The sequence below is a fragment of the Scyliorhinus torazame genome, chromosome 10 (assembly GCF_047496885.1).
Source record: "Scyliorhinus torazame isolate Kashiwa2021f chromosome 10, sScyTor2.1, whole genome shotgun sequence".
Lineage (NCBI taxonomy): Eukaryota > Metazoa > Chordata > Chondrichthyes > Carcharhiniformes > Scyliorhinidae > Scyliorhinus > Scyliorhinus torazame.
Genome location: NC_092716.1, coordinates 190,082,910 through 190,102,121, shown reverse-complemented (window position 1 = coordinate 190,102,121; position 19,212 = coordinate 190,082,910). Strand labels below are relative to the sequence as shown.

The following is a 19,212-nucleotide window of genomic DNA, read 5'->3' as shown; positions in this document are numbered from 1 at the left end:
CATACCTTTTGCCCAAACCTTTCCAAATAGCTCCTTTGGTTCGGTGTCAATTTTGTTGATTACGCTCCTGTGAAGCAACTTGGGACATTTTCTTATGTCAGAGGTGTTATAAGGCAGCACGGCGGCGCAGTGGTTAACACTGCTGTCTCACGGCACCGAGGTCCCAGGTTCGATCCCGGCTCTGGGACACTGCCCGTGTGGAGTTTGCACATTCTCCCCGTGTTTGCGTGGGTTTCATCCCCACAACCCAAAGATGTGCAGGCTAGGTGGATTGGCCATGCTAAATTGCCTCTTAATTGGAAAAAATGAATTGGGTACTATAAATTTTTTATTTTTTTTTAAATGTCAGAGGTGTTATATAAATGCAAGTTGCTGATATCATAGAATCCCTACAGTGCAGAAGGAGGCCATTCGGCCCATCAAGTCTGCACCGGCCCTCAGAAAGAGCACCTACTTGAGCCCACACATCCACCCTATCCCTGTAACCCTACCTAACCTTTTGGATACTAAGGGGCAATTTTAGCATGGCCAATTCACCTAACTTGCACATCTTTGCACTGTGGAAGGAAAGCGGAACCCAGAGGAAACCCATGCAGACATGGGGAGAAAATGCAAACTCCACACAGACAGTTACCCGAGGCCGGAATTGAAACAGGGTCCCTGGAGTTGTGAGGCAACAGTGCTAACCACCGTGCCATACCACCCAAGATATATAAAGCTTCAGTCAGAATCTTGGTGCTTGATACAAAATGAGCTCCGTTTAGGCAGAGCAATAACGTACCAATAAAGAACTGAAATTCAACAATTACACTGGAACTGTTTTCATAAGACACAAGAGGAATAGGCCATTTGAACTCAAATTTGCTCCATTATTCACTTTTCCAAAATTTCAGATTCATCAACATGTAACTGCAACTAATTTGGCACAATTGTTAATTCAGTACAACAGCACATTAAAACAATAACTGTAGTGTGTAAAAATAAGAATTCGCAAGAACATGAGGAAAGAGCGGGATTAACAGATTGTGCTTCTAAAGAACCAGTTGCTCAATAGGTTGAATGGCCTTTCTATACTGTTTTATTTCAGTACTTTTCCAATGCTGGTCCCAAACAAAAACACTCTTTTCATCTCACTTTAATAGAAAAAAAAAATACGCAAGTGTCTCCCACATAATACTACACACCTAAAACTCCACCAGATATAGGACAAATAATATCCCTCGTCACTTTTACATGCCAGATTTTTTAATGGATCTCCGATTGGGAGTGTATATAGACCAGCTTAATGCTACACTAAACAGAGAAAAGATGGTTTCAGCTCTCCAGGTGAGAGTAAACCTACTTGCTTGGCTCACTGCCCAGAACGAGAGAGTAGCCAACATGTCGCTCCTTACAATCAGCACAAGGTCCAGCACTACAGCATTATGTCTTGCTCATAACAGATTACAAGATAATGCCCCTAAAAAAGACACCACCCTGAAAAAATGCTGGCCATTAAGACCAAACCAAGAGGCCTCATATATCCTGACTTACTGCTCTTATATTTATTGAAATCTCAACTTCGCTGTCAAACGATTATCACGCGCTGTCAAACAATCATGCCCCACTAAAAGTACAATCTTATCCAAGGACTGAAAAGTTTTGGGTCATTTCAAAGCTCATCTCCCTGCAAGACCATCTCACACACAAATAAAAGTGTATATATATTCAAATTGTAACAAAGGAGCAATTTAAAAACAAGTGCCAATTACTTTGCTTCACTGCAAATTAGCCACACTATGACCTCCAGGTTATGACCTCCAGGTTAAAATTAAACACAATACCTGCAGTGCTCTAGTACAGCCTCCACACTTTAAAACCATCCATATTTAAAATGGGCAGTTTATTGTATTGGTTAAAAATTGCTCACGATTGTCCAGTTCCAGGGTCTAATTTCAAAGTTCCCAGTTAGGGAATCTTAAACGCCGTGTATTTCAGCAGAAACAGCTGCTTTAAGGGTTTCCTGACAAATTGAAAGATAAAGACAAGACAGAGGAAAAGAACATGGCCAATTTCATTAATTCTGACAACCAAGACACCCAAGCAAACTCCAGAAGACAATTCTGCCTCATTTGTTTCTCGAAATTGCTGGAAATTATTTGGGTGGCCAGTGGATTATATGGGCATGCCACATATGTCAATTAACTCAGGAAATTGGACTACACAGAAGTAGGAAAGACAATTGATATTCATCAGTTCAAAGGTCACAGGCACTTTAGCTGCAGACAGAGAACTTGACAAAAAGTGAGTGCAATGGTGAATGGTTTCCTATGGCAACCGTCAGGATCACCGGTGACTCATTTTTTATAATAATCTTTGTTTAACATATTGACAGACAGATTTGCCACAGCCTGCTCCAATACCAACATAACTCAAAGTAAATGCTGGCGTAAAGTGAATGCACCTGCTGAAAGCAGTGGGGACCAGGCATATTGTACAGTATCAAAAGCATAAAGATCAAGTTCCTATCATTGGATGTACCTTGCACTGCAAACTTCTGCTGCATTTGCAGAGAATGATCAAAATTGCAGAAGTACATGAAAAAATTTAGCACTGAATTGAATTATGTCCCTTTTTTTCTAGAAACAAACACTGATGGTAATCATTAGCTTGTGGCACTTTAGATTAGTTATTAGATTGAGTCAAGTGCAGCACTGAGTCACCAAAAATGTCAGTCTGGAGATCAAGGTAGAAACACACTTGGCAAAGTTTTTCTCCTCTGGCCCAGTGCAGATATGGTACACTTAGTGAAGGTCCAAGACTGCTCCTTCCTACTGAAAACAAAAAAATTAATCCAGAAGATTACATGATTACATTTTCAAAAATATTGTTACTATGCTTATTCCATTAAAACCCACTAACATTCAATTTTGAAGGACGTGCTACCAAGCCTTCAACTTACATTTGTGCAGAACCTTTAATGTAGTGAAACATTTCCAAGGCACTTCACAGAAGCATAATCAGGAGTCATTTGGCACACAAGGAGGTGCTAGGAGAGGTAACTAAAAGCTTGGTCAGAGATAGGTTTAAAAAGCATCTTAAGAGGAGCGGAAAGAGGTTTAGAGGCAGAATGTGAGGCCTGGCAGCAGCCAACAGTGGAACAATGAAAATTGGGGATATGCAAGAGGCCAGAATTTACCAACATGTAACATTTCCTGAACCTGGAATCAAATATTAAGCTGACGTAGAATTTTACACCTTAATATAGAATATCAACCCTGGAAACATCCATCAGTTCTACCACATGACAACCACCTGGCATCAATCCAACAACTTAATTTCCCATAGCTTGTATGTATTAAATGTTGCCACCTTGCCAGCTCGGAGGGTAAAAAACATTTACAGTAAATCTCCACAATAGTGGGAACAAAAATTATGTTTCAACAAGCTTTGACATGTCAGCAAACAGTAGGCACTTTGAAATGGCTGCGCATACAGCAAATCTCAGTGCCCTATTGCCAAACCCACCCTTGGCATACATCTGCAATCAGGGTAAATACGGCACCAACCAAATATGGTGCATTTCACTGGGCCTTCTTCCAGTAAAAGAGGCATAAAATTTGCAGTTCAGAAAAGTAACTTGCATTTGTATAGTGCCTTTCACATCTACAGTCTCAAAGTGCTGCACAGACAAGCTACTTCTGCACACAGCACTTTCTCACAAACAGCAATGTCATATGATCAGTTGGCCTGTTTCTTGTGATGTTGAATGACAAGACAAATGCAGGCCAGGATGCTGAGAGAATTCCCAATTTCCTTCCAAAAATATCAATGGACCTTCTACACTCATCTGAATTGTCAGACTGGGCACCTGAAAGGTGGCATCTCCAACAATACAGAGCGCTCTCAGTACTATATGAAATATCATCCTAGATGGTGTCCTCAAATTCTGGAGATGAGTTTAAACCCAAAATCTTAATACAGACAAATGTGTACCAATACACTTATACCAAATTGTGGGATCTGATCTTGGATTGTATTTTTAAAGACTTTTTTCATGGGGGGATAAACAGAAAATGAAAGAATGAGGGCAAGCAATCTTTACTGAGCACATAGCAAAGACAACTTCAGATCAAAGTTTATTTCATACCATTTTGTGCCAAGCAATAAGATCATAACTAACCCAATTGTGGCCTTAACTCTACTTTCCGGTCTCTCGTCCATAACATTTGATTATCTTGAGGATCAAAAATTAAGTCTAACTCAACCTTACATATATTCAATGACCCAGTCTTCACTGTTCTCTAAAGCAGTGAATGCCAAAGATTCACAACCTTCAGAGAGAAGAAATTCCTCAGTTCCCTCTTAAATCGGAGACACATTATTTTAAAACTCTGACCTCTCCATCTACCCTGTCAGGCACTCAGAATCTTATACATTTCAATAGGATCACTGCTCATTCTTCTAAACTCCAGAGTAAAAGGTCCAACCTGCTCAACCTTTTCCAAGACAACCCATTAATCCCAGGAACAAAGTCTTTTGTTAACTAAAATAATTTTAAAATTCTAGCTATACTCGAGAGAATGAAAGAACAAGAGATGTATATTTGAAAACAATTTAAAGAACATGAAAAAGAATATCACATAATATTGTGAATCTGAAAAGAAAATTGCCATTCTACACCTTTACTGACTCCACAAGAACACAGCTACTTTGTTACTAGAGGCTAAATTGTGACACAAGAAATAACTTGCTGTTGGCAGTGTTCAAAAGTTTTGGCAGTGCAATTAACAAGCTGAGGTAGAGAAGATGTTTTGATGTGCAGGTGAAACCAGAATGAAGGACCATAAAATATCTGAAAGTCGCTAACAAATCCAAAAGGAAATTCAACAGAATTACTCAGTGATGAGAATGTGGAACTCATTACCTCATGGAGTAGTTGAGGTGAAGACCATAGATGCATTTAAGGAAAAGCTACATAAATACATGAGGGAGAAGAGGGAGAAAGTAAGAGACGAACAGGCTGATAGGGCAAGGGGAGCCAAAACTGCATGGTGTACAACAGTGTTGTGCATGAAAGATGCCAATTTTACACACCTTAGCACATGTCATTTCATTTTTTACATTGATTTGTTACTATCTGAATCCTGTTGTACAGATTCATATACTCAGCCATTTCCTTTTTTATGTGTAAACATCCAGGTTTAGTTTTTGGATGGTCCTGGGAATGCACTGTGTCCAAAAAATATCTTCACAGTGAAATGGTAATCCATCTGCATCTTCACATATTTACAGCATAAGTAGCTTTTAACACTGAAAATATCAGAAATTATCTACAGAAACATCACATTATTAATTTTGCAATGTATTCCTGTAAAAAAGAGGGCAGCACGGTAGCATGGTGGTTAGCACAATTGCTTCACAGCTCCAGGGTCCCAGGTTCGATTCCCGGCTTGGGTCTCTGTCTGTGCGGAGTCTGCACGTTCTCCCAGTGTCTGCGTGGGTTTCCTTCGGGTGCTCCGGTTTCCTCCCACAATCCAAAGTTGTGCAGGTTAGGTGGATTGGCCATGCTAAATTGCCCTTAGTGTCCAAAATTGCCCTTAGTGTTGGGTGGGGTTGCTGGGTTGTGGGGATGGGGTGGGGGTGTGGTCTTGGGTAGGGTGCTCTTTCAAAGAGCCGGTGCGGACTCGATGGACCGAATGGCCTCCTTCTGCACTGTAAATTCTATGATTCTATGAATATCACCGAATATTTTAGAAAGAGGTATATTTCCTAGTGCCATGATTTTCCTTCTGATACCTTCCCACTCGAGTGTGCAAGAACACATTTCACTTACTCTCATATGATTCCTAAACAGTACCATGGTACACACCATACTGTACCTGCTGTGTTTCTGCTAAATATGCACATCGGCAGAAAAATGGTAAAAGTTTCATTGCTCTGGTTAAGGCTTTTCAATCACATTCACCCTTTATGACACTGCTGGCTGATGGACAAAATGAGTTTGTTCCATTGTGTTAAATAAGAGGTTGCAGCACATTTCCTTGCTAATGTAACAATTGCCAACAGAACTTTACATAATGCTACTCCATCCTCACAGGTTGTCTGTAACAAACTGTCTACTCCCAATGGATTAAGACATCACATTGTGCCCGACAGGTCAATGTGATGAGTCCATGCAGGGGTGAAGAGAGTTAACATGTTTTCTGCCTCTATATGCTAGTTTTCTTCCTATTTTCGGCCCACATCCATGGCTTGCTAAAATTAAAGTTAAATGTGTATGTTTTGCCCAGTCAGTACACTGGCATGTACTCAGATCTGCCTCCTTGTGGCGACACACGGAAACTGGTTCCACAAAGCCCCCAAGTTAAAGCTTGAGAGGAACTCAGACTGCTGGTCCACTGGCATATAGACATGCCCTGGCATTAAAAACAAACTCCCAGCTATGTGCAAATAGTGGATATCTCGGGAGAGTTGAAGGTTAAGGGAGTAAAACCCGATAAACAAAAATCTGGAGTGGAGCCCAAAATGGGCTGATATCTAAACACGTCATCTTTCCAGTAATTCCTGCAACAAAGCCAGTGCCAATCATAGTGCTTTCCATTCCTTGGACTCAAATGGGGAGGTTAAGAGTGCAATCCTGGCTCTTAGGTAGGCAGAGTCTCTATAAATTGCACCTTGGAGAGGACACTCACTCCAGTTTGGCTGCAGGACATTAATACAATACGTGAGGCAGCACTTGAGTGACAAGCCCAACTCAACGGGCCGAGAGAACAGGTGCTAAAGGCCATCTCTGATGGTGGGAGGGGCCATTGTGTCGCACTGGTCAGTGAAGTTGAGCAGCCACAAACTAATAAGATGCTGACCCACCACTGTCCATCTGCTTCTATGGGAGCTTGGAGCTTAAAAGAGTCTCTGTTCAACAACCAAATGCATCGGATCAGACAAAAAAAACAACTTGGCAAGCTGGAACATCAGTACCATGCGCAGAGGACTGACAGATGATTTGCAGTTGATCAATAACATGCACAAGACATGTGATTAACATGGAACTTAATAGCCTGTGCATAAGACATAGATAGCCTTCTAAAGACCAAAACTGAAAGAAAAATATGACATTAATATACATAAAAGAACCTGCATAGAAAATAGAAGCAGGAGGTGGCCATTCGGCCCTTTGGGCCTGCTCTGCCATTCATTATCATGGCTGATCATCAAGTTCAATACCCTGATATTGCCTTCACCCCATATCCCTTGATCCCTTTAGCCCCAAGAGCTATATCTAATTCCTTTTTAAATTACACAATGTTTTGGCCTCAACCATTTTTTGTGGTAATGAATTCCACAGATTTACCACTCTATGGGTGAAGAAATTTCTCCTCACCTCAGCCCTAAAAGGTTTATCCCTTATACTTAAACGATGACCCTTAGTTCTGGGCTTCCCCACCACCGGGGTCACTCTTTCTGCATCTAATCCAGTTAGAATTTTATAAGTTTCTATGAGATCCCTTCTCACTCGTCTAAACTCCAAAAAAAGGTTAGATGGGGGTTATTGGGTTACGGGGATAGGGTGGAAGTGAGGGCTTAAGTGGGTCGGTGCTACTCGATGGGCCAAATGGCCTCTTTCTGCGCTGTACGTATGCTCTAAATATAATCCTAACCGACTTAAGACTCTCCTCATAGGACAGTCCCGCCATCCCAGGAATCAGCCTGGTAAACCTTTGTTGTACTCCCTCCATAGCAAGAACATCCTTCCTCAGATAAGGACACCAAAACCGCGCACAATACTCCAGCTGTGGCCTCACCAATGTCCTATATAATTACAGTAAAACATCCCTATTCCTATACTTAAATCCTCTCGCTATGAAAGTAAACATACCATTTGCCTTCTTTACTGCCTGCTGTACCTGCATACTCATTTCAGTGACTGGTGCAGGAGGACACCAAGGTCTCGCTGAGGATCCACCTCTCTCAATTTACACTCAGTCAAATAATAATCTGCTGCCTATTTTTGCTACCGAAGCAGATAACCTTATTTATCCATATTATACTGCATCTGACGTGCATATGCCCCCCTCATTCAGCCTGCCCAAATCCCTCTAAAGCATCTCTGCATCCTCCTCACAGTTCACCCTCCTGTCCAACTTCTCTGCAAATTTGGAAATAATACATCCAAATCATTAATATATAATGTAAACAGCTGGGGTCTGAGCACAGATCCCTGTTATACCCCACTAGTCACTGCCTGCCAATCGGAAAAATACCCATTTATTCCATTTTTTTGACTCCTGTCTGCTAACCAGCTTTCCATCCATCTCAAGATACCACCCATGCTCTTTAACTTTACATAGTAATCTGCTATTTGAGACCTTGTTGAAAGCCTTCTGAAAGTCTAAATAGACTATATCCACCAGTTCTCCCTGGTCAACTCTACTAGTTACATCTTCAGAGAATTCTTAGTAGATTTGTCAAGCATGATTTCCCTTTTGTAAATCCATGCTGACTTGGTCTGATTGTACAACTGCTTTCCCTAATACTGTGCTATGAAGTCATTGATAATGGACTCTAGCAACTTTCATACTACTGACATTAGGCTCACTGGTGTACAGTTCCCTGTTTTCTCGCTACCTCCTTTTGTGAATAGCAGGGTTGTATTAGCTACCCTCCAATCTGTAGGAACCATTCCAAAGAATTTTGGAAAATAACCACCAATGAATCTACTATTTCTAGGGCCACTTCATTAAGTACACTGGGATGAAGATGGGAGATTTATCCACCTTCAATCCCATTAATTTCCCCCAAACCAGTTCTCTATTAATACTAATTTCCTTCAGCTCCTCAATAAAACTTGTGTTTCTCAGAACTTCCAGTACATTATTCATGTCTTCCTTTGTGAAGACAGAAGCAAAGTATGAATTTAGTTCCTCAGCCATTTATTTGTTCCCTGCTTTGAATTCCCCCATTTCTGACTTACATACCTATATAAACTTTTACAATCAGATTTTATGTTTCCCGCTGGCTTACTTTCATATTGTATTTTCCCCTTCTTAAATCAATCTCTTGGATCACCTTTGCTCAATTTTAAATTGTTCCCAATCCTCAGGTCTATTGCTTTTTCTTACTAACTTGTATGCCTCTTCTTTGAATCTAATACGCGCTCTAATTTCCCTTATAAGCCATGGTTTGGCCACAGTTCCTTGCTACTCTTGCGTCAAATAGGAATAAACAACTTTTGGAGTTCACCAATTAGTTCCTTGAATACCTGCCATTGCCTGTCCACTATCCTTTCTTTCAGTAATGTTGCCCAGTTCATCATAGCCAACTCATGCCATCATAGTTACCTTTATTGAGATTCAGGACCCTGGCCTCAGAATCAACTACCTCACTATCCAACTTGATAAAGAATTCAACCATATTATGGTCACTCATCCCCAACATTCTCACAACTAGATTGCGAATTAATCCTCTCTCATTACACAACACCAAGTCCAAAATGGTCTGTCCACTTGTGGGTTCCTCAACGTATTGGTCCAGAAAACCATCCTGTATATACTCCAGAAATTCCTCCTCTATAGTACTTAGACTAATTTGACTCACCCAATCTATATGCAGATTAAAGTCACCCATATCTCTGATATCCTGTCTTATGCAATTCCCAACATGCCCACTGCAGTTTGATGGTCTGTATACCACCCGACAAATGTTTTTTTGCCCCTTAGGGTTTCTTAACTCGACCCATACAGATTCCATATCATCTCTGCTAATATCTTTCAGAGAAACATAGAAAATACAGCACAGAACAGGCCCTTTAATATTGTATCAATATCTTCTTTAATCAACCATGTAATTCCACCACCTATTCCTTTTTGCCTGACCTTCCTGAAAACTGAATCGCCCTCAATGTTTTGTTCCTATCCTTGGCCACCTTGGAACCAGGTCTCTGTAATTCCAACTATATCAAACTATATCATACCCCTTTACATCTATCTGGGCAATTAATTCATTCACTTAGTGTTGGGTGGGGTTCCTGGGTTATGGGGATAGGGTGGAGGTGTGGACCTTGGGTAGGGTGCTCTTTCCAAGAGCCGGTGCAGACTCGATGGGCCGAATGGCCTCCTTCTGCACTGTAAATTCTATGTTCTATTTATTTTGAATTCTCCGAGGGTTCAGGTACAGGCTTGTCCTTTTAATGTTCCTTGTCCCAATCCTACTATTTTTTACATTCTCATTAACTGATACAGGTCCTGGATTTCTTTTCTTACTCTCCTTGCTGTCTTTTTCTCTTGTTATTAATTCCCCCTGCTCTAAATCCTTACATAGGTTCCCTTCCCCCTGTCATATTAGCTTAAACCCTCCCAACTGGTCTAGCAACTGCTCTATGGCAGGGGAAGATTTCAGATGTGATGAGTGAGGGATGGGCTTCATTATACTGAACTCGCTACTCTTGATGACAAGAACGTATTCATTTTTAAAAAAATGTATTTTGTTACAAGCATGTATCAAAACAGGTTACAACACAAACACCCTGGGAAACATAATTCCCAGCAATCAACTATACAGTCTGTACAAATTTTTCATCCTCCCCACCCCCTCCCCTTTCAACGAACAGCTCCTCAAACAAGGTCACAAACATCCCCCACCTTTTCTCAAACCCCTCTGCAGAGCCCCATAACTCATATTTTATCTACTCCAACCGCAGGAAGTCGTACAGGTCACTCAACCAAACCACTACCCCCAGTGGTCATGCTGTCCACCACTCCAGTAAAATTCGCCGCCGTGAAATCAGAGAGGTGAAGGCCACTACATCGGCCTTCCTCCTCTCCATGAAACCCCAAATATCGCCGGGTCCACCTCCTCCTCCACTATCCTGGCTAAGACCGCGACAGAACATTCCATCCACCTCATGACAATGGGCTGTGTGGCACAGTGGTTAGCCTCACAGCTTCAGAGAGCCAGGTTCAATTCGGGCCTTGGGTGACTGTGTGGGGTTTGTAGGTTCTTCCAGTGACTGCGTGGGTTTCCTCCGGGTGCTCCGATTTTCTCAGTCCAAAGATCTGCAGGTTAGGTGGATTGGCCATGATCAATTGCCTCTTGGTGTCCAAGATTAGGTGAGAATTTAGGGATAAGGCCTAGGTTGGATGCTCTTTCAGAGGGTCAGTGCAGTCCTGATGGACCAAATAGCCGCCTTCTGCACTGTAGGGATTCTGTGATTCCATCTATGCTCTTACACTGGTGCTCTACTGCAGAGGAGCAAGATCAGTTCTATGAGGAGCTTGACACCACCACCAGCAGAACCCCAACGTCAGGAGACTTTAGCTCTTGGGTGATTTCAATGCAAGCTGGGGATGGACCATGAGGCATGTCCCTTTTGCCTCTGACATTGTGGCCTGGGAACGTTAAATGAGAACAGACAGAGACTACTTGAGCTTTTTGTAACTAACACTTTTTAAAAAAATAAACCATGCCAGAAGGTGTAATGGAAGCTTATTACAAACCCAGATAAAAAACATTCCCCCAACTCAATTGAACAGATGCTCGCTGGCATTCTTACACCGTGCAAAGCTAAATGGAACATATTCACAAACAGCATTTATAACTCCCTCTTAAAATATTGGAAGAACAGCAAAATGCTGACGTGCTTGAGGCAAACATCACTGTGATGGAACCCATCATTGAAGCCAAGCGGTTCTCTCTCATTAATTACAAGACAGATCCAAGTGTGAAAACTCGGAATGCACGAAAAGCCACTTGAGGTAAAGTCCAATAGAGTGCTTAGCAGTCATAGAATCATAGACTCCCCGCAGGTGAGCCTGATACAGTTTAAGGTGGTACACAGGGTGCATATGACTCGGACAAGAATGAGTGGGTTCTTTCATTGGGTAGCAGATGAGTGTGAGGTGTGGGCGGGGACCAGCGAATCAAGCGCACATGTTTTGGGGTTGCGAAAAATTGGGAAGATTCTGGGCGGAGTGTTTGCTGTCTTTGCCAGGATAGTGGAGGAGGAGGTGGACCCGAACCCTTTAGTGGCGTTATTTGGGGTTTCAGAGAAGCCGGAGCTCATGGAGAAGAAGACGGCTGATGTCTTGGTCTTCGCCTCTCGGATTGCACGGCGGCAAATTTTGCTAGAGTAGCGGTCAGCATTGCCACCGGGGGTAGCAGCTTGGTTGGGTGACCTGTACTTTCTTCGATTAGAGAAGATAAAGTATGAGTTAAGGGGGCTGTTCAGGGGGGTTTGAGGAAAGGTGGAGGATGTTTGTGACCGTGTTTGAGGGGCTGTTCGTCGCGGGGGAGTGAAATAGGGGAAAAATCTGTACAGACTGTATAGTTGATTGTTGGGAAGTATTTACCAGGGTGTTTATTCATTGTAACCTGTTTTGGTATATGTTTGTAATAAAATACAGTTTTTTAAAAAAGAAAAAAAAAATAGATTCCCCACAGTTCAGAAGACCATTCAGCCCATCAAGTCTGCACCGACCCTCTGAAAGAGCAGCTCGCCCAGGCCCAATCCCCACCTTATCCCTGTAACCCCACCTAAGGGCACTTTAGTACAGCCAATCCATCAAACCTGCACATCTTGGACTGTGGGAGGAAACCAGAGCACCCGGAGGAAACCCACGCAGATAAGGGAAGAATGTGCAAACTCCGCACAGTCACCCGAGGTCGGAATCGAACCGCCGCTGCGAGGAAGCAGTGCTAACCACTGTGCCACCCAATGAATACCGGTTATAAATCTGCCAGAATATCCAGATGTCCTTCAACAAGGGGAATGTTAGGAGTATGTATGAAGGGAATCGCTGCAGTCCTTGAGGTGTAGGTACATCCACTGTTCTGTTAGGGAGGGAGTGCCAGGAGTTTGACCCTGCAAGAGTGAAGGAACGGCAATATATTTCCAAGTAAGGGTGGTGAGTGAATTGGAGGGAATCTCCAGGTGGTGGGGTTCCCAGGTATATGCTGCTCGTTTCTTTCCAGATGGTAGCGGGTTTGGAATGTGCTATCTAAAGAACCTTGATGAGTTACTTCAGTCCATCTTGAAGATGGTATACATAGCTGCCATTGTAAGTTGGTGGTGGAGGGTTTGAACGTTGGTGGAAGGGAGAGCAATCAAGAAGGCTGCTTTGTCTTGGATGGTGTTGTGCATCTTGAGTATTGTTGGAACTGCACTCACCAAAGCATTCGACCATTTGAGCTGAAACAGTCTACTCAAGTTGCTGGAGAAAACTGGCTGCCTGCCGAAACTGCTCAATGTGACCATCTCTCTCCATGTCAACATGATGAGCAAGGTCAACTATGACAGGGCAACATCAGAACCCCTTGAGACCTGCAGTAAAGTCAAACAGGATTGTGTTTTGACACCTTTGCACTTTGGTCTACCTTTCTCTTTGTTGTGGTATTATGCCTTCAGGACATCTACAGTGGGTCCTATTTATATAGCAAAACTGATGGAAAGCTGTTCCGCCTTGCTCACCTGAGATCCATGACAAAGATATGCCAAGTCCAGAGAGTTGTTCCAGCTGATGATGCCAAACTGACATTCCATTCTGAAGAACACATGCAACAACAAACGTAAACTCTCTCACAGCAACAAGACAAAAAGACAAACATCAAACTCCAAGTTGTTGCCATACCATCATCTATCAGCATTGACAGTGTGATGCTGGAGGCTGTTGATAGATTCAAATATCTAAGCTCCTCAATCACCAATCTGTCACTTGATGCCGAAATCAATGCACCCATCACAAAAGCTACTGCTGTTATGTCCAAGCTGAGTGAGTGTATGTGGAACAAAAGCAATGAGAGAACACCAGACTGCGAGTCTACCAAGCCTGCATCCTCAGCATGCTCCTCTAGTGGTGAGACCTGAAAAACATTCGCTAGACTGGAGATAAGGCTGAACATTTTTCACCTTCGCAATCTCAAGATGTATTATCTGCTTCTTTCATTCGAACAAGGTTAGCACTGCTTAGCCACCCCATATTGCTAAGCTAATGATGTCTTGAGATGGTTCAACCATGTTCATTGTATGGATGATGGGCATTTATCCTTCCTGTACCGTGACGTGGTACCAGTACCTTCCTGTGCTTCCTGTACCAGAAACTGGTCAAGAAATTCTGGCCACCCATACGTCCACAAGAAGACATATGCAAGCAAAATATGAAGATACTGGATATTGACACTGACAACTGGGAGTCAGTCGCTGATGGTCATGACACCTGAAGGCTGACTGCTTATCAGCACATTGGAAGAGGTGAGCAGAAACCAAAATCTCAGCTAGCCAAGAGCACCCAGCAAAAACAGAGACCAGTGAATTGTGCACTTTCTCAGCCCACTATCTTCTTCTGCAGCAAATGTGGCAGACTGCCATGTCACAGTAGGGCTCCTGAGCCACACCAGATGATGTTTAGGAGAGTTGATCACCATGGTGAAAATCATTGTCTGACAGCAGAGGGCTGCTACCACAAATATATCACAACAGACTTACAGCCAGCTCTCAGTTTTAAAATTGAGGTCCTAAATAAAACAAAGCAACACATGGTAAAAATCTGTGGACATATCATATGGTCACTAATTAATCACTGTTTAAAATTAACTTTCAATAATACTACCAATGTTCCAGCAATAAGTAGTATTTGGCTGAATTACAATTAAAAACTTAAATTATTCTTCTCTTAAACAGAATTGGTTTCATTAAATTGACCCTACAAATATTTTAAGGGCTTCTAACCTGTTAACCAGCTTATGCAGTCAGTGCTAAATGTTGCGGATGTTGTAGCACATTAACCAGATATAAAGAGATATAATGCAAGAATACAAAAATAAAGTCAGGCTTTGCTCAAGTTTCCAACCTCTAGCTCAGAATGAAGCTGAGGCAGCAATGAGCAAAGGGTTTATAAAGCCAAGATAAAGTTAACATGACTATTATGTTAATGAATTAAAGGGAAAGCTAGATAAGCACACAAATGGAAAACAAACAACTTGAGAAACGCAACAAGGAACACCCAACTGAAACATTATGTAGTTTTAAAGACCTAGAGGAAAAGTAACACTTAATTTATTAGAAACCGAAATGTTAAACAGTAGATTGATTCTAAAATCCAAATATCATGAATCAGCAAGATCAATAAAAGTTTTTTTATACAGCATGTTAATATAAAGTGCAATGTGTTAATTGAAAGGAAGGCACATTAATTACACTGGGCACTACTTCTGCTCAAATATTGAATCCAGAGAGGAATTGAGTAGCGAACAACCCTCTCCTTACATCAGCTCAAGCCAATTAATTTGCTAACTGAACGACAAATATACAGAAGTTTAATTCACACAAATAGAGTTGAAAATGATTGTGTTCCCCAAGATTGAACAAGCACACAACGTAACCTGGGAATTTGAGTGTAGGGGCTATACAAATTTAAATAGTTAATCCTTACACTAGCCTCAAGCAGCAACATTTGTGGTCAAAAGTCATTTGGAATGCATGCAATATTTGTGAGATTATTAAACTGCAGCTTCAGTTTAAGAGCAGACTGTTACAGCACTAATAAACAGAAGTAACCCAAAAGCAATCTCTCAACAAATGCCTTTCACAGTTGATCAGTAAAGTGATGTCAGAGAAATAAAATACACAAGTGTCCCCAAAGGAAGCCCAAGTAATAGAACAAGTAAAGATAAAGTCTGACTTAAACAAAAGAAAATAGAAAAATTAAATCATAAATAACATTGCGTTTAGCAGATACTCTAATCCATACGGTTCCCACTGGTTGCACAAGGAGACTGACCTGCTTCTTCCAGTATTGATTCTATTTCAAATTTATGGCATTTGCAGCATTTTACTTGTTGTTAACCACAACCTACAGATATCTGGGAAAAGGAAAGGACAGGCACAAAGGCCTCTGTTCCTCTGCACTGCATGACTTTGTTAGTTATGAATAGCTCAAGCATGGTGCAGCCGTATGCTTCTACCTCACAGCTGATTCCCTGACAGACTACAGCACATAGAGTAACAGCTCGCCTCTGCATCCATCGCTCCTTGTGCCATGGAGGGAAGAGGAACCACCAGGTGGGAATGATAAATTGATGCACTATTGGGTTATTACACAGAATGGGAGATGGTGGTTTCGATTTGAGTGCCCCTTATAGGTCTTAATTTCAGTCAACATTGGTAAGGTGCAACAGAACGGAGAAGATCAATAAATGAAAATGGAGTCAATGTGTCAGCAGCTGGTGACAAGGATTTCCTGGCACATTCTGTAATGAATCAGCAAGGAGCTGCAAGAAATAGCCAAAAAAGATTTGTTTTCCTTGATGTAACATCTTGTGCAAGTGGAAAAAAAATTGACTGAAACAAAGTAGTAAACAAAAAAATCTTAAAATAATTAAATATCAACTTTTAAATTAAATTAAAGGAGCAGTTTTGTATCCTGTAAACTCATGGTGGAACTAATGAATTATGCATAATGTGCGAAGGACAATGCTCTTGATAAACACAAAACATCAAAAACACCTGAATACTCCAAACACCAAATAACACTCTACTTGCATTCATTCGTAGTGTCAATATGGCAAGAAATAAACACACTGGAATTTTTAGTCAACAGCATTGCACTGCACAAAATCCTGGAGCATTAGCAATGACTCAACAAATAATACGTACATCAAAAGCACACGTGGAAGACGCTCATCAACACCGATGACATTACAAACTGATGGGAACAAACAACACACTGCAGCTGCAAACGCATCTGAGGCTGTTAACGGATTGAAACATTATCTGGCACACGGGCTCCGCCACATGACAAGAGCGCCTGTGCTCCCCGGCACCCCAGGACAAAGTGCAGTTAGGGACCTGCCAACCACACGGTTCGGTGCAATCAATCAACTTCAGACTCTGGACTCTTTGGCTATTTATTAAACATATATCTATATATATATATTGATGTATGTGAGTGTATATATAAATGGATGTATAGAGGCAGTCAGAGAGTGGAACTTTTCTTTGTAACAGTGTTTATCTTGGTGCAATAACCACATTCCATCTGTGGAGAAAGACCACTCACTGAAAATACACTCATTCAAAAGTGGAGTGTACCTCAGCTTCCAGATCCAGAAACTCAGGAAACAGCACAACCCCATCCCTCTGCAACAACTAAGAGGATGAGCTGCTAACCCCTCCGCCAGCAACACCCAGAAAGAGCAGCATAGCTACCATACCCTAACTTCCAGGAGCAGTAGCATAGTCCCTACACACACACCCAGGATAATCAGCGAAGCCGACTCCTCATCCAGAATAACAGTTCCCTGCATACTCATGGAGAACAAAGCAGCCCCAATCACCCCCGATACTGAGGAGCAGCAGCAAAGCCCGCCCCATATCAAATAAGAGCAGCGTAGCACCCCCTTCATTTTAGGAGAGCTGCATAGGACTGGACCTGGGGTGAGCAGCAGAGCCCCCCACTCAACCAGGGTAGTTTGGCCCCATCCCTCAATGGGAGTAGCATAGCTCCCATCTAGACACCAGGTGAGCAATACAGACACCCGCTTCTCCCCACCGCGGGCAATAATCAGGTGGAAACAGCGGGGGCCCGGCAAAGGTGTGGAGCTGCATATCTTCCCCCGACACGGTAGGAGTGAGCAGTGGAGCAGCATAGCCCACAACCCATATCTGGAGGGTGGGAGTGTAAGGCCCAACATCCAGGGAAGGAGTCAGCATTGAGCCCCCCTCTCCCCCACCCCCTCAAATCCAGGGTTGGAAACAGAGACCCCCCCCCCCTCAATACAAGGGGTTCAGCAGAGACCCCCTTTTAAGTATAGGAAGTGCAGCAGAGACCCCTCCCCTAAACACAGGGAATGCAGCAGAGAACATCCCTAAATACAAGGGGAGCTGTGTAAACCATCCCTCTAAAATACAGGAGGCTCTACACAGACATCCCCCCCATCATACACTAAATACAGGGGAGTTGCAGAGAACCCCCCCCCAAATTAAATAAAGGAGGTGCATAGACCCCACCCTAAATACAGAAGCTGCGTAGACCTTAAATACAAGGGGAGCAACGCAGACCCCCTAAATGCAGGGCAAGCAGCACAGACTCTCCTAAATTCTGTGGGAGCTGCAAAGACCACCCCCCTAAATACAGGGGAGCAGTATAGATTCCCCGGCTAAATGTAGGACGAGGAGCGTAGAACCCCCTTAAAGAAGCAATGCTGACCTCCCTAAATCCAGGTGGAGCAACATAGACACCCACATCCCTAAATCCATGGGAAGTAACATAGATCCTCTTAAATACCAATTCCAAGGTAAGTAATCCAGGAGTAGCGTAGTCCTCCCTAAGTCAAGGAGCAATGTAAACCACCCTCCAAATCTAGGGAGAGTAACACATACCCATCTAAATCGGGGGGCGGGGGGGTGCATAAACTCAGAAGAGTAAACCCCCCCCCCCCCCCCCCCCCCCGGCCCAAACGTCCAGGATGGGCCCACTTGACACCACCACCCGTTAAGTTTGGGATGGGGGGGGAGAGGGAGGTATAACAGCGGCTTTAGAACAAAACAAAACATGACAGCATTTATGTAGCGCCTTTGAGACAAGTAAAACGTCCCCTAAGACACTTTGCCACAGCTGTCAGGGGCTCACCTCTGTGGGTAGCAGTTGGGTCTCCTCACTGGGCACCATCTCTCGGTGGGTCGTGGGGGGGGGGGGGGGGGGGTAGGGGACGGGGGGCGAGCCTTTCAGGGTGGGCACATCATTCCGGGGGACTGGGGCTGGCAGCTCCGGCGGGGAATAATGGGGGCGGAAAATAAAATAATTCAAATCAAAATGCACCAAGTGCCCCGCACAGACAGGGAACGCGGCCCTCGCTCAGTCGGTCCGGGCGCCCGGGCAACAACCAAAATGGCGGACGGGAGCCCGGCGCGCTGCGTTCGCTGCCTGACTTCGCCGCCGTCAACACGCTCCTCGCCCCGCCCACACTTTTTTTTTTGGGGGGGGGGGTAGCAGCCGGTCCTCCCAGTCCCAGATGACAGCAAGAGGGAGATCTATTTGTTTTTACCCCCCACCGCCTCCACTTTGCTTTATTCTGCAATTGCACGGAAATGTTTGCAAATGGGGAAATGCATCGGGGATGAATGATTGGACTGACATTGTCGGGTTCCACGCCGATGTTGATGACACCCAGCTCCAGGACCCGCGACAACGCAAAATCGCCGGAGCAGAAACTTATAGCCAAGTTCCGCACACATGAGTA

General features: G+C 43.2%; 1 protein-coding gene across 1 annotated transcript in view; it reads right to left on the bottom strand.

Annotated features, from left to right (window-relative positions):
- Positions 1–18,874, bottom strand: part of usp47 (ubiquitin specific peptidase 47) — a 259,715-nt gene extending 240,841 nt beyond the window's left edge. The window contains exon 1 of the mRNA XM_072466172.1: positions 18,603–18,874. Within this exon, the coding sequence (XP_072322273.1) occupies positions 18,603–18,641 (39 nt within the window). The 5' untranslated portion in view covers positions 18,642–18,874. The remainder of the gene's footprint in view (positions 1–18,602) is intronic.
- Positions 18,875–19,212: the final 338 nt, after the last annotated feature.